Source organism: Pogona vitticeps, chromosome ZW-PAR (genome assembly GCF_051106095.1).
Source record: "Pogona vitticeps strain Pit_001003342236 chromosome ZW-PAR, PviZW2.1, whole genome shotgun sequence".
NCBI classification, from domain to species: Eukaryota; Metazoa; Chordata; class Lepidosauria; order Squamata; family Agamidae; genus Pogona; species Pogona vitticeps.
Window position 1 is genome coordinate 1,448,772 of NC_135800.1, and position 15,373 is coordinate 1,464,144.

Below are 15,373 nucleotides of genomic sequence, written 5' to 3' on the forward strand. Positions count from 1 at the left end.
GGGACGCTGCTTGACGCCTCTCGGGGAGTTTGCGGTGGCCTGCCCACCCCCTGCGCTGTTCCATGGAGTGGGGGGGGTAGCATCTTTGGATCAAAGAACACCAAAGCTCTGAAAATACTCAATAAAATAATTTTATAAGAACCCCTGGAGTTGTAGAACGGATGCACGCTGTTTTGACAAAAGTCTCTCGTGCTTTATTTACCGACACACACCCCTCTTCGAGAATCAGCTGCGTGGTGCATCGGAAAACGGAGAGGGAGTCTGTAGACTCTTCCAGCCTCTTCTCTCAATCCCCCCCCCAGCCCGAGGCTCTCCGAGGACAAAGGGGAGCCTTGGAACCTGAAAACGGGGCGGGAGCAGAAAGCTTCCGCTTCGTTGCAAATGAAGGAGGATCCGGGCCATCGCCCGGCTCTGCCGGGGAGGGGGGTGTCTCGAGGGAGGCGTCTCTTAGCTCTGCTTCCCGGCCGTGATGGCCTTTAAGTGGCTCGTCCTTTTGAGGATGTTGGGGACGAAGAGCAGCCCGGACGCTCGCTCGATGCTCTCGATGGGGACCAGGAAACGCTCCAGCGGGATCTTCTCGTCCACGGGGCTGTTGGGCATGACGTAGGAGCGCAGCTCGATCTCGCCCCCGGGCTTCTCCAAGATCAAGACTTTGAAGAAGTGGGTGGGGACGGCCACGTGGTTTTTCCCAATGACCTGGTACCGGACGTACATCTTCCCGTCGGTCTCCGTCCTGCGCCAGGAAAGAAAAAGAGGTTTTCAGGCGCCGTGGAAGTGGGATGCAAGAGGACTCGAGAGATCTGAGTTCAAGTCCTGGCTGAATCATGCAACTCACTCCCTGAGAGCCTTTGGGTCAGCCGTGCTTTCTCAGCTTGGCTGACCTCGGAGGGCTGTCGTGAGGATCAAGCCGGGGGGGGGGGGGGAGTTGGAGAGCCACAGTTATTTTGCATTTTAAAATAACTTTTAGGCCCACCTCCCCAGAGGCCTGGTTTATGGGGATGATGCAGAAAGGGAGTTTAAATGAATAAACAAATAAATAATCATCTTCATGGCCTTAAGCTCTAGGGAGGGTGAGACCCAGTGTTAAATCCCTTTTCTTCTAAATCCTAGCAGCTTAAGGTGACTTCCGAGGGCGGGGGGGGGGAAGCTTTAAGTGATTTCCAAAAATAAATACACGTTACCTGGGAAGAAAAAGTGGCCCCGTGCAGACGTAGACGTTCTTGTTATATTTGGTCAAACTCCGGCAGTATTTCTCCAAGTTATTCCAGGCGTTTTGATTCAGGTGGGGGTTCTGGAAGGAAAACAAGTTCTGCGTGGCTCAACAGAGAAACGATAAGAGAGGAAGAATAAATACGATCAGAATCGGCCACTTGAGGGAGCCAGAGAGCAGGTTAAAGTACCGCGTTGGCGCCTTCTGCGGTTTCCCTTATCCGCGGGGCCAGGTCCTACTGTATATATATATATAAAAGCAAATCCCAGGTGTGTGTCCCCCCCACCCCACCTCGCTCCCTTACCTGGGGGGCGATGTTGCTCAGGTAGAACGTGTCCCGCATGGCTTGCTGGCTGTCTTTGTGGTTGGCGGCGGCGGCCAGGTGGCCCCGGTCGAAGCCGCTGGCCCGGTAGTCCGCGTTGGTGGCCCGGTGGTACTCGTGGACCGAGTCGTCCTCGCGGAAGTCGCAGGCGGCCCGCTCGGAGGGGCCGGCCACCGTGGCCGCGTTGAGCTGCTCCACCACCCAGAGCGCGCTCCGGGCCCGAGAGTCGTAGCAGAGGACGTAGGAGGCCCGGGAGCGGAGCTGCGGGAAGCCCGGCAGGCCGTACTTGGCTAGCTCGCCCCCGACACCGGTCGCCACCGCGGGCAGGGAAGCGTCGGAGGAGGCGGCCGCCACCACCGGTACCACCGGCAGCCGGGCCAGAAGACCCTCCGCGGCTTCTGCCCCCGACTGGTCCGGCCGCCCCCCAGACCAGAGGGCCCCCAAGCCGAACCCCAGGGCCAGCGAGGCGGCCGATCCTAGCCACCGGCCCCGGCTCATAGCGGCCCACGGAGCGCGTAGAACGCTCGGAAAAAGGTGAATGGAATGGAACCTTGCGAACGTTCCATCCGCCCCTTGAAAAGGATACAATGTAACCTCGCTTTCCTTTCCCGGGCCGGCCAGCCTCTTAAAGGGGCCGTTACCGAATTTGGATTTCCCCCGTTAAAGCAAAGGGAACTCCAGCGCGCAGGGGTCATCGCCCCCACACTTTTTTTTGGCATTCTCGGTGTCCCTTTTTTTTTTTTAAGGGATCTCTCCCACAAGCTCCGGTCACTTGACAGGACGCCCCCCCCCGCGATCAGAGCAGACAAAATCCGAAAAAAACTCAAAACCCCATCCTTTGAATACTGGTTCCTGCCTCCCAAGGAGCTGTGCTTTCCGCCCGCTGTGGGTTCCCGCACTACAACTCCCAGAAACCTAAGCCGACAAAGCCCAGGAAAAGGAATTGTGGGAGATGAAGTCTGAGACCGGGAGGGACGGCCCACGTTAGGGGAAAAAAATCCATTTAAAAAGTTTGTTTGAGAGTTGCTTTCTTGGCTGGCTTTTTCCCCTGGAATTGTCCTTTCTGAGTGGGTTTGCCCGCCGAGAAATCCCGCTTTTCTCACAACTCTGAAAAGGCACGGAAGCCCATGCTCCTCTTTTTACAGGGGGCCACCCTTTGCCACTTTACGCCAGGGGTGAAGTGGCTGTGCCATCCAAACCTAAAAAGTCCCTCCCCAGTGGGCCTGCTGGCCCATCCCTTTGGTGTGTCTCTCAAAGAGAGCAAGGGATACCAAGAATTTCTTTTATGAAAATCAGTTTCTCCCCCACCCCACCCCTAAATCTGGCAGACACGTCATAGAGACCAATCAGGGGTTACAAAGAATGCAGTTTATTTGGGGGTGAGAAAGAAATCAAAGAGAGACACGTCCAGGAGAAAACAAGAAATCCCCCCCCCCCAGGATTGCAAGGGTTCAAAGACAGACTCAACGCCGCACGATGGGGCTGCCAGAAAACATGCACATAGACCCGGGCCTAAGTAGCCAAAGAGAAACAGCCCCGATCCCCTTCCTGCGTAGAGGCGCCACCCTGTTCTTTACCTCGGATCTGTGACCCACCCCCACCCAACGTGGGCTCCCCGCCACAGAGTGGAAAAACCAGAAAGCCAGGCTCATATTTAGGGCGATGCTTCACCTTCCACCAAGTGGACCTCCCCCCCCCCCAAATGCCCTTTTTTGTATCCACGCCCCAAGGTACATGACCGAGGCGGTATCTGTCAAACTCAGGGACACTTACACCTTTTAGCTGAAGCTCCAAACGTGTTTAATTCCGCGCAAGGAACTGGCAGCTTATTTGAGATAGGAGGGAGTTTTCTACGGAGAACAATCGTGCATCACAACATTTTCAGATATTCCGCTTGCAAAGCCCCTTGTCATTGGAACACCAGCCGGCTTTTGCAAGAAGCTCTGTGCCATCATCGGCCTCTGCATTTCTCCAGCCGTTATGCTCTGCTTCCCAAGGAGAAGGATGTTTGAGAGAGACACATATACACATACCCACACCCCTGCTTCCGTGTCTCCACTTCACCTAGCCAGCCCAAAACACACCACTTTGGGCTCCCAAAGTGAGGGGAAGCGACCTCGCAGCGTCTTAATCGGGACCGCAACGTTCCCACGATCCGGGGACGCGTCGCGCCTAGGCTGTGAATCTCCAGCAGGATCGACCTTCCCACGGCTGGCAGTTTTGGAGAAATCAAACGGTTCTGTTAGGAAAAAAAAAAAAAAAACGGGAGGATCCAGGCAAGGTTTCGCCTCCTGTGTCTCGACATCTTGCGGATCACGAACATTTTGCGCTCTTATAGGCAGCCAGCTCTCCGCAGCAAGGGAAGGAAGAAGGCGCCCCCACTCCTCTAAGGCTGTTAAGGTGATAAGGCTGGGTCAGCATCATTCACACCAGCTCCCCAGGACTAGCTGGGGCAGAAGAAATCTCCAGCAACTGAAAAACGGAGCAGGGGGGTTCAAATTCACACAAAAATCAGCCGAAGCTGGACCGTTCCCGGGAGAAATTCAGTCCGATGTCTGCCCTATTCCTTGGAGGAAGGGAGTCAAGATCTCCCACCCGTGGTGTGGCCACGGGGAGAACCGTCTGTACACACGCAGCTCGTGTTCCTCCCAAAAGATGTTTTCATCCAGGGGGCGAACCAACACGCTCTCTCCTCATCCAATTAAACCTGTCCCAGGTAAATCCCGAAAGGTTTTGTACATTCAGATCTGCATCTTTAATGGCCAGCATTGCCGTCCATTTCCTAACGATTGAGAAAGCTGAAGAGTTCAGAGTTCTACCTGTCTGGAGTTGGTTTTCTCTCCCCCCTCGCATGGACCAGATCGCTCCATGTGGGGTCATTTCGCAGCAGACAGGATTCGAGAAAACGAGGGCGCCCGGTCCGACTCGAGGCCATAATCGCTCTCTCGCAGATACGTAAGAGTGGAAGAAGGCGTCGCCAGGTGAGAAAGGCCAGGCGCTCACCGAGTCTCTGGATATCGAGGCTCGCGGTCGTTACTTTGAATCTTGCAGTTCTTTTGCCTTCTTCAGAATCAGGTGAACATCCGAGATGGGGTAATCCTAGAGGAGGGAGAACAAAAATGGCAAATAGGTACGAGAAGCCTGGCTCCCGAGGGAAGGCAACGGGTTAAGCCACCTGTCCCTCTGTAAAGGGATGGAGGAGAGATGGGTTGGCCTTCAGCGGAATCGCCACCCTCCCAAAATGGGTCTGGCTGCCCCGTGGTTCTCATCCTCCAGCCCCAAACAGGGTCTAAGATTCCAGGGGCTGAAGTCCAAAATCTCTGGACAATGGCTTGAGGTTGAGAACCACCGAGCTACGGATATTGTCCTATTTTATTTATTATTGCACAAAACAGTCAAAGACTCTTGAGGCGCTTTTAAGGCTAACTTTTGGGGGGCGGGGCACAAGCCTCTAGTCAGGTCCATGAGAACGGAGGTCAAATGAAACTCGTTTAGCCTTCAGGGCACAGTGGAGATTCCGAGCCGTTTTCCCTGCAACAGATTAAGAAGGCTCGTAGCCCTCTCGCTCCATAAGACGCACCTTTCCATAAGACGCACCAATTTTTTAGGAGAAGAAAACAGGAAAATATAATCTGTTTTCTTTGCTCCATAAGACGCACAGACTTTCCACCCCTGTTTTGTGGGGGGGAAAGTGCGTCTTATGGTGCAAAAAATACGGTATGCCTTTTCGCTATATAATTCCTGTCTGTTTCGGATGACTGTAGGACAGCAAAAGAAGGTCTAAGTGGCGATGGTCTGGGGAGAATGAAAACAGGTTCAAGACGTATTGACACCTGAAATAATCCCAAAGGGGGCCCCCGCTTCCCCTGTGGGGTTTTGAATCTATGGCCTGCCACTATGTCGGCCCCACGTCCGTCTTAGGCGGGCTGCTCCCGTTCCAAGACGCCCGTGGCCCTCGGCTTGCCCAGCCGGCATTTACCTGCAGGAGCCGCATATTCAGAGTGAAGTCCCCTTCTAGTAACTGGTCCCGAATGAGCCTAGGGGGTTGCAAGGAAAGAAAAGGGACATTATTAAAATCGGAGAAGGTGTCAGAAAAATAAAAGGATCCCGTCAAAAGGACGGGAGCTCGCTGTCGGAAGAGGGCCACCAACACCAAGGGGTGAGAGCAATTCGTAGAGAATAAGGTTATCGTGATGCTGGTTGGAGAGCTCAGTGGTCAAGAGATCTGGCCAGAGAGCCAGAGGTTGGGAGTTTGAATCCAGCCTGGGTGGCCTTGGGCAAGGGGCCACCCCCAGAAGACAGGGGAAACCCCTTCTGAGTCCTCTCCACCTGGAAAACCTTGGAAAGTGTCACCCTACGTCAGCATGGACTGGACTGCCCATGATGATGATGATGATTAAGGCTATCCTTAGCTACGACGCGATGGGATCTATCTGGGGGGCTGTAGCCCAGGCCAGGCCGACAAGGGCCGCGCCGGAGAGCTCACGTCAACATGGCGCAGCAGACGAGCAGCAGGAAGTCGAAGCGGTTGTCGTCGGCGAAGAGGGAATCCCAGATGCGAATCACGTCCGGCAAGAGGAATTCCTGGGAGAGCAACAGGGTCAGCCAGCGGAAGGCGAAGAACTGGGGCCTGATGTTTTGCTCTTGCTGGTGGGAAGAGAAAAGACAGAAAAGCTGGTATCGTTCACGGCTGAAGAGCTGTAGAAAGGAAAGGAGAGCGCCGGGGGAGAGGGACAGCGCCGGCTCCTTCTTTTTTCACGCCCGTGAGAGAGGGAGCAGCGAGACGAGTCAACGTATCTGCTTCCGGCATCAGTTCCTCGGCAATGTGCTGATTACTGTAATTTTTTTCCATGTATAAGACGATACTTTTCTCTAAAATATTTAGATTACAAATCGAGGGGCGTCTTATATGTGGAAGTAAGGAGGGGGGAAAGGGATCAAAGCGCTTTGACGATTTCAGCCGAGACTCTACTTTGGGCTCAGCCTGGTTTGAATCTGTAAGTCTTGTCGTGGAAAAACTACGGTGGATAAAAAGAAGCATGTGGTCTTCGAGAGGAAATCATGTGAGAGGGGTGAAGATAGGAACGGTCGGCATTTATTCTTTAGATCCAAGTTCCTCATTCTCATGCCATTTTTTAAAATTCATATTTGGGGCTTAATATCCATACGCTGAATATCTATCCCAAATCCGTGACTAGAAGTACAGGGGAAGCTTTCAGAGACTGGAAATCCACTCGTTCTGATCCTGATCATTGCCATAAACTAAACCAGGAGACAGCCATCATGGAACACGGGTGACATAAATGCTGAGTTCTGCATATTCTCACTGTACATGATGAATATATTTGTTTTACTTTGAGAAGGCAAATTCACTGAAAACTTTCTGTCGTTCTCTTTTGTTTCTTTAACAAAGAACTGTTCAGTTAATTCTCTGCAATTAATTCTCTAGACATTTAAACCCGTGTTTCCCGTTCAGCCACTATATACGACTCTAGAGGAAGTCTGTGGGTTTCGATCGGCAGCGCTTCCTTCCCCCTCAAATCTTATTAAGAGATATAAAGTGTACCATTCGCTGGACTTATTCTATGCAAAGCAGAAACAAACCCCTGAGTTGATTTAGACATTTACTGCCCGGCGGGAAGCATAAACAGACCTGTTGCCAACATCTGTAGCGTTTCAAAAAGGAAGGGAAACCCTTTGGAATGAAATACTCTTGCAGCTGAAATTATACCACCAAATGGAGAAGGAAACGGAGAGCAGAGATCCGTCACTGCTGTTTAAAACCTGGGCACATCGAAGTACTTTTCTTCTACAGGAGCACGCTATTTGTTTCAAAAGTCGTTTGCTTTCACGTACAGACCTGCCCAATGACAGCTATAAACAGCCAATAAGCAAGATTCCTGTACAGGAAGATGCTCCGATGAATTCCCGGGGACTCAGGATTAAAAAACCACAGCAGAAAAATTCCTCACCAGCTTCATGTAAAGTTCAACGTCTTTCTCTTTCAAGGTGGAATAGACCTTCTCCATTTTGTACGTGATGCCACACTGGGAGTCATCCAGGCTTTTGATGAAGTTGTCCCTGATCTCGGACATGAGGTTCGTGAAGCAGAAGAACGTATCCGCTTCGGCGTGTTCTGTTGCGGGATGGAAAGAAAAAAACCCGTCAGCTTCGGGGGCGAGATTACGGAGCCAGAGAATGACAGCGCAGAAGAATCAGCTCCCCTTACCCTTCCATTCGCTGTTGGGGTCGGTAGCGAAGGTGTAGTACAGAGGCCCCACGATTTCGTTCATCCCTTGGACGTAGGCGATCCCTGGATTCAGCTTGGCGTAGATGAAGAGGATCCGCTCGACCACCTCCCAGTGAGCCTCACAGCCGTTCGGGAGAAGCTCGTACTCGCTCAGGGAGTTGGGGGCCGGCGTCTTGAGAGGAGAGCTCACCTGGCGGACGAAGCAGAGGAAGGAAATTGCGTCTGAAACCGTTTCTGCTTATTATATCGGACGGCGACGGCGAGACCATCGTCCCCCCCCCCAGTCTAACAGGCCCATTCACCCCGCTCACTACTCTTTGCTCCCCACGGACGCCTGTAACCCATGTCAGGTCTTACGTTAGTGACCCCGCTCCGGTTTCGGGCCACCGTCTGGGACTTGAGCGTCGTCTGCTCCACTCGCTTGCGCAGGGTCTCGAACTCGTTCTGCGGGTCGAGGATCAAGCGGCAGGGGTACTCGGTCGGGCGCTGGAAGAACGCCATGTCGGGATAGAGCCTCCTGGATGAGCAAGAGAATTTGCTTTTTGTCAAACAACAGGGACCGGAAGCTTAACGGTCAGAGGAACCAGCTCAGAGTAAAATAAGCAGGGGTCCTGGAAATCGGTATTTTGAAACAACGTCTCCTTATTAATTTTCCAGCCCCCGTTATATCCGTTGAGAACGAGCTTTCCCCTACCTGACATCCTTGTCTATCTGCAGCAGCACTTCGTTGTCCTTGAAGTATGTGTTCCATCGGCTGTCTGGATTCGGATTCAACGGCTTCATGCAAGTATCACAAAAAGAAACCAGTGAGAAATTAAGGCAACTGCAAGAAAGCGCTCGAAATTCATAATCTATTAACACACACACTCTCTCACTCTCTCATACACACACCCCATACAGGTGTTCCCATGTCAAGCTAAAAAAAAATTAGCTATTAAGGCTGTAACACTGAGTTAATTACTCTGGAGTCGCTCAAGTCTTTCTTTCTTGGGAACACGGATTCTCAAAGGATGGGCTGTGATTTCCACAGTCGAACAGAAAATGAGGAGTTTAGCCTTAAAATTCGTGGTATACTTACGTGGTCCTCTAAGGTCACATCTTCCCTAGAGATGCCAAGGTTGGCTTTCGTGATCCCAGGCTGTATGATCATTTCTTTCAAGAACTGAGCGTACAGTTCTCTTCAAAAAGGCAGGACAAGGCAAGGAGGAGAGAAAAGATCACATTAGGAAATGGACCGCATACAAAGCCATTTGGCCTCGTCGTAATTTAATCAACATCACAAACAGCTTTAATTGGGTGAGTCTATTCTATATCCCCCCCACACCCGACCGCTTCGGTTCTGGTGTGTGCTAACACATTCATCTAATAAAGTTCCGCTTGGCCTCTAAGATTCATGATAAAACCATTCCGGATATTTTGACAGAAAAAAAAATCAGGATAAAACATTTTGAATTAAAGTCGCTACAGAATTGATAATGCAGCACTTAAGAAGACACTCTGAAGTTGGAATCTGTGAGGCTTCAACAGGAAGAGCACGGATCAGGACCCCATACTCAAAGAAGAAAGGGAACAGAAAATAAATACATAAAAGTTACCTTTGCTTCGTTAAGAGGGAGCTCCATAATGTTCTCTCCACTGGGAGGTAGTTCAAGAGGATCTGTATAAAGTGAAGAACATGAATATTAATAGTCCTATGGATAGTATTTTGAGAAATCCTTACGGTAATCAATTACATTCAGCTGCCCAGAAGCAAGTAGCCCAATGAAATAATCCTCAAGGATTCCGATTATAGACATTTGAGGAAAATATTTTCAAAAAAAAAGGGCTCAGTTTTCTGGTCTAGAACCCTTGGGATGCGGACCGACTTCATCGTTTCAAACCACTCTGAAGCACTTTGTAGACGCTGTTCCGTTGATCATGTTCGCCCCTCTGTTTGGCCCAGAGGAAACACACAGCAAAATGCCCAGGAATGAAAACGGGACCCTTTTCCCCGAGAACCCACCTTCCAGCAGAGACAGCGCAAGCCACCTTCAAAAGGAATTCCTGAAGAAAATGAAAACAGGACTGGTGAGGTTAAACCGGGCACATGTATATTGCTGGACAGCCAGCCACGTTAGTGGGGGGGGGGGGATGCAAATTTTCGTAAGGCAATCAGCCTTTAAAAAAGTTGTTCCATTACCTTATTTACTATTTTTCGCTCCATAAGACGCACCAATTTTTTAGGAGAAGAAAACAGGAAAATATAATCTGTTTTCTTTGCTCCATAAAACGCAGATTTTCCACCCCCCTGTTTTGTGGGAAAAAAGTGTGTCTTATGGTGCAGAAAATATATACAATATTTTTTTCTAGCTTTCTACTTAACAATGACATGCGTATATGTCATTGTTAAGTAGAAAGCTAGAGGAAAGCAAGGCTAAGGAAAGTGTAAGACGTCTGGCTACCCCCCTGTGACTACTACATTCACTGTTATTACAACTCAGTGCTCAAATCAAGACAAGCAAGAGTCATGACTTACTAGAAACTATGACAAGTGTTGTGGGTCTATGTTGTTTGATTGTATCTTTAGCTTTTCCCGACAGCAGCAGCTCAACGCAAGGGGCCCGCAAGAATCTGTCCTGTTAAATATTTCTAGAGGTGGTCACTCAGTGACAGCCTGGTTGGACTTTGGCTAGTTTTTAACACCGACCAAAAGTGAATTATGGAACCTCTCTCTTTTTTTCAAGAATCACCAGTTAATATCCCACAGAGCTGAGGAGGATAAAAATACTAAATAATCTGCCTCATTCAAGTACATTACCACCAATATGCAAAAGAGGCATTTTTACATTTTTTCCTCTGCAAACATTTTCCTCTTATCCGTTTATCGGATGGATCTATCACCTCGTTTCTCAAATGCGGAACGGTTGATCTAGTTAGATCTCCTAGTAGGTCACGAGGATGACTCGGAGTAGGTCAGGAAAAACAAAGCCACCAGCTACTACGAAGTAAGCTGGCAGAAATCCCTGATCTGTAATAACTCGGACGCCGCTTGCAGCTTATCTCACTACGAGGCCCATGTGGGGGAACAGCGGACAGCTAGCTTGACTCTCAAGCTACCATTTTGCACCGAGGTCATAGGGAGACTTTAAAGATAAAAACAAAGCCGATCCCGCAAGACTCAGGCCTGCTCACACGGCGATTCTCGAACACACCTCCAGTTCACTAGCCAAGCCTCCACGCTTCCCTGTATTGTGACTTCGGCTGTTGGAACATCCTAAAACGTACCTAGTTTAGCCGTTTCTTGCAGGAAAAGATCGTCACCAAAGGGTACGCTTCGAGAAAAACAGCATCTCGTCCCGCAAGATATGGCATTTGCCTTCTACACAGCCCGAGGCAGCTGTAGCCACATCATTATCTATACAGCCACCGGGTATGGCTAATGTGACACAGATGGTTATCGCCAAACCCACTGACGCTTTTCAGACAGTGGAACGCTGCTTTCTGTCCTAATCAAAGTCTCATTTCTTGCTATTCCGCCCCCCCCTCCCCGGATACATTACTTGAAAGCTGGCAAGCTATGCATATAGTCTAAGACGGAGCGCAGAAATCTGACCTGCAAGAGGATTTCCCGCCCCCCACCTCCAAGGGACTTACCGCTAAAGCAAAGTTCACGCAGCTTCTGCAGCACAATATGGGGTCCGTTCAAGATGTCCTGGAAATCCGCAATTCTACAAGAAGGGGACACAGAGATGAGCAGAGGAATAAGCAACACATGCGTTCATCGGTTAAAAAAGGGGGGGGAGATCGCAACGACTCCTGTCGGCCACGGACCGACAATCCAGCTGCATGCTAACCTGTCAAAAGCTGGATTATGACTCATTATTACTAGTGCATATTCGTGGTTGAAGCCAAAAGTGTGCCAGGCTTATTTCAGTTTATTGGGATACAGCTTAAGCGTCGGACGGTGGCTATAAGATTATTATTTTTCAAGGACATCCAAAACCTGGTCAAACTCACTGTAAACAGACGGAGAAACAGACCGTTCTGATAAGAGCTTTTCCATGAACAAAGGCGAAGAAAGTACAGTATACAAAAACCACACAAACTGTCATGCGCACTAAGAACAGCAGCAGCAAGCACTCTTATAGGCGCTGATGACTTTTTATACCTAATAAGGCACAGTAAGGGATAGAACAGGGGATGGGGGGGGAAAACCCCTGCTACCCTCTTTTTGGGACGAAGCAGAATTTTAATTCTAACACATGGAACATCTCTCCTGCCTTGGTAACCATAAAGAGCTTCCACTGATGAGAAACAGCAAATTTCTGATTACAGTGGTGCCCCGCATGACGATAATTCGTTCCGTGAAAATTGCTGTTTAGCGAAATCATCGTCATGCGAAATGCGATTCCCCAATTGGAATGCATTGAAACCCGTTTAATGCGTTCCAATGGGGAAAATACCTCGTCGTCCAGCGAAGATCGCCCATAGGGAAGCCATTTTGCGAGAGCCGATCAGCTGTAGAAATGGCTGTCCTGCAAAGTATGGGTCCGGAAAACACAGGGCAGCCATTTTGCGAAGCCGACGATCAGCTGTAGAAATCGTCGTCTTGCGAACAAACGGTCTGCGAAGCACGGACCAAATCAATGTCCAGGAAAACTGCCCATTGAAATCACTGCTTTGCAAATCGCTATAGCGATCACAAAATTTCATCATTATGCGGATTTGTTGTTTAGCGGGGTTGTCGTCTAGCGAGGTACCACTGTAATGGGAGTCTGGGCAAATAGCTAGCTATAGGCCAGGGCTACTAATGTGTGCCTTTCCTGTCAAGCAGATGGGTTTCGGGTCTTATCCAGGATCCGAAACCCATCTCCCATACTGGTTCATTTCACTATTTTTAAAAAGCACCAGAATAACTGACTTTTTTTGGGACCAAGAAGCCGTTGGGCAACCAGAATAAGCCTTGTACGGCTTGACGTGGAAGTTCTTCCTCTCCTCGTTCCACATGTTGTGGTTACGCCGTTTACGAAGGAAATATACTTTTCATACATTCTTTATTTGTGCCGATTGCTGCATGGCCGTATAGGCGCCGGGGCTAATTCCCGAACGTGCAAAGACTCTCGTGGGCAACTGCCTTGAATTTTGTGCATAAAAAGATAAATATAAGAGACAAACACGGGTCTGCTCAAAAAAAAAACAAAAAAAACAGGGATTGTTAGTAAGGGAAGACAGATTCCTCCACAATAAACTTCCTTCCTAAATGCGGCATAAATTGGGTTGTTATTAAATAGCCACATATACTAGATTAAAAATACAATTTCATTGCTGGTAACAATCACACAAGCATATATTACTATACCCCTGGAGATAACGATCTGTCTTGAATAAGAATCATCTTTATGGTAACACAGAAGGATACGCTGTAGCCATAAACTCTCATTTCTCTTTGTTTTTAAAACAGGATTCTTTCTATTTGAATAGGACAGGAGTTAAACCTGCAATTCTTTTACGCCCAAAACATGGTTATATGACAAAGTTTGGCCAATTCTGCAGTTTTGTGACAGCCTCTTTAAAAGGACCATAAATAATATGAAACAATTAGGTGTACTGATCCTTTAAAAAAGGACTAAATATAATGCTTTAGGCTAGCAAACTCATCCTAATGTAGGAAGGGATCCAAGCTAGCTATAAGCCAAGATATAATAAGATAATCCTTTGTTAGTTAGTTTGTTTTAAAAGTTAAGGAGCAAAATGTGGGGAGAAAGGAAAATAAAGATCCAAGTGCATTTATAAAACAGTCTTTTTTTTAAAAAAAAATATGTAATATAGGGAACAAACCAACAGGCAAGGAAGAGAGGAAGCTGCAGACAGGGGTGGGAGGAAGAAGAAAAGGCTCCCAATGTCACGAATTGAGAGCAGGATTAAGTATATTTTTTAATGCAAAATATTTTTAATTTTGCATTTAAAATATCAGGAAAATATAAACAGCCCAGCCAGGGAGGGCCAGCCCGCGGCGGAGGTTTGCATGCACGCCAGACATCCTTCGGAAGAAAAGAAAAGGTGCATTATTTGTCTTCAAAGATATAAAAAGTGTTTATATAAAAATATTAAAAAGATATTTAAAAAAGGATTTATCCTTTTGCAAAGATATCAACACCAGTTCATGGAAGGCACCCCCCCCTTCAAGAAAACAAAAGAGAAATAACAACTTGTTCTCCTGCAAAGAGATTTTAAAAAAAAACACACATTGCATTCACGGAAGAAGAAGGAAAATAATGATTAGTGTGCAAAGATATAAATATCAATCGATTAATGCAAGTCTCTCCCCCCCTCCCCCAAGAAAATTAAGGAAAATAATTTACGTACTTCTTCTTGTGCAAAGATGTTAACAAGTAATAGACAGAAAACTCCCCCCCCCATAGGCATAGGGATAAAAGGGGGGGGGAAGAAAACCCAGTTTCCTTCCAGAATCCTACTGGGGGGGGGTCTCCTTTATTTAATTAATTTATTTATCTATATTTAGATATTTATTTAGATTTTCCTCCCTCCCCCCATTATTAGCCACCCCCTTCTCTTCCCCCCCCCAACCTCTATATTATTGACCCCCCCCCCCGCCTTCCTCCTGCCTCCTCTCCCCGACCTGCTCTTGTGGAGGCTCGACATGATGATGATGAGGATGATGGTGGTGGCTGGCTGGCGTGGGGGGGGCTCCTTCTCCTTCTTCCCCTCCCGAGGCGGAGGCGGCCACAGCCAGCTGAGAAAAAGGGGGGGGGCGAGAAAGGAAGAAAGAAAGATATAATGAAAGAGAAGGAGAGAGAGAGAAAGAGAAAGATAATTAAATATATAATTGGGGGGGGAGGGAGTGGGGGGGAAGGAGGAGGAGCTCCGGCTGGGGCCGCCCCGCCTCCAGGGAGGGCTTCCTGGGAGAGGGGGCGGGGCCTGTCTTTCCTTTTTCTTTTCGGACTTCAATTCCCAGAATCCTCCAGGCGGCTCCGAAGGGGAGGGGGAATAAGAGGGTGGCTTTGGGACTACAACTCCCAGAATCCTCCAGGCAGCCCTTGGGAGCTGTGTGGAGCATCAAGGGGGGGGTGTCGCTTTTGGACTACAATTCCCAGAATCCTCCAGGCAGCCCTTGGGAGTTGTGTGGAGCATCAATGGGGGGGTCGCTTTTGGACTACAATTCCCAGAATCCTCCAGGCAGCCCTTGGGAGTTGTGTGGAGCACCAAGGGGGGGTCGCTTTTGGACTACAACTCCCAGAATCCTCCAGGCATCCCTTGGGAGTTATGTGGAGCATCAAGGGGGGGTCGCTTTTGGACTACAATTCCCAGAATCCTCCAAGCAGCCCTTGGGAGTTATGTGGAGCATCAAGTGGGGGTGGGGGGTCGCTTTTTTGGACTACCACCCCCATAATGCCCTGAAGGAGAGGTGGGGGAATCAATCCTCTCCATTCACAGGGCTCTCACTCTCACCATTCAACACTGCCCCCCCCAAAATCTCTTTTTAAAAGCTGGAACTGGATACTAATAAAATTTGTTGGGTTTCCCCACCACCACCATTTGGGGGGGGGTTTCCTCCGGAGTAGAGAAAAGGACCCCCCCCAGATCTCCCCCC

The 15,373-nt window shown here is 49.1% G+C and overlaps 2 protein-coding genes across 2 annotated transcripts; both read right to left on the reverse strand.

Annotated features, from left to right (window-relative positions):
• Positions 1 to 115: 115 nt before the first annotated feature.
• ENDOG (endonuclease G) lies at positions 116 to 2,152 on the reverse strand. Its single transcript, XM_020794917.3, has 3 exons — positions 1,515 to 2,152; positions 1,182 to 1,291; positions 116 to 733 (listed from the first exon to the last, which is right to left on the reverse strand). The coding sequence occupies exons 1-3, from the start codon at positions 2,028 to 2,030 to the stop codon at positions 448 to 450; spliced, it is 912 nt and encodes a 303-aa protein (XP_020650576.3). The 5' UTR covers positions 2,031 to 2,152; the 3' UTR covers positions 116 to 447.
• A 733-nt stretch (positions 2,153 to 2,885) lies between these two features.
• TBC1D13 (TBC1 domain family member 13) lies at positions 2,886 to 14,627 on the reverse strand. Its single transcript, XM_072984581.2, has 12 exons — positions 14,402 to 14,627; positions 11,416 to 11,489; positions 9,785 to 9,825; positions 9,378 to 9,439; positions 8,861 to 8,960; positions 8,477 to 8,559; positions 8,140 to 8,299; positions 7,762 to 7,972; positions 7,505 to 7,668; positions 6,019 to 6,179; positions 5,512 to 5,569; positions 2,886 to 4,631 (listed from the first exon to the last, which is right to left on the reverse strand). The coding sequence occupies exons 1-12, from the start codon at positions 14,422 to 14,424 to the stop codon at positions 4,566 to 4,568; spliced, it is 1,203 nt and encodes a 400-aa protein (XP_072840682.2). The 5' UTR covers positions 14,425 to 14,627; the 3' UTR covers positions 2,886 to 4,565.
• Positions 14,628 to 15,373: the final 746 nt, after the last annotated feature.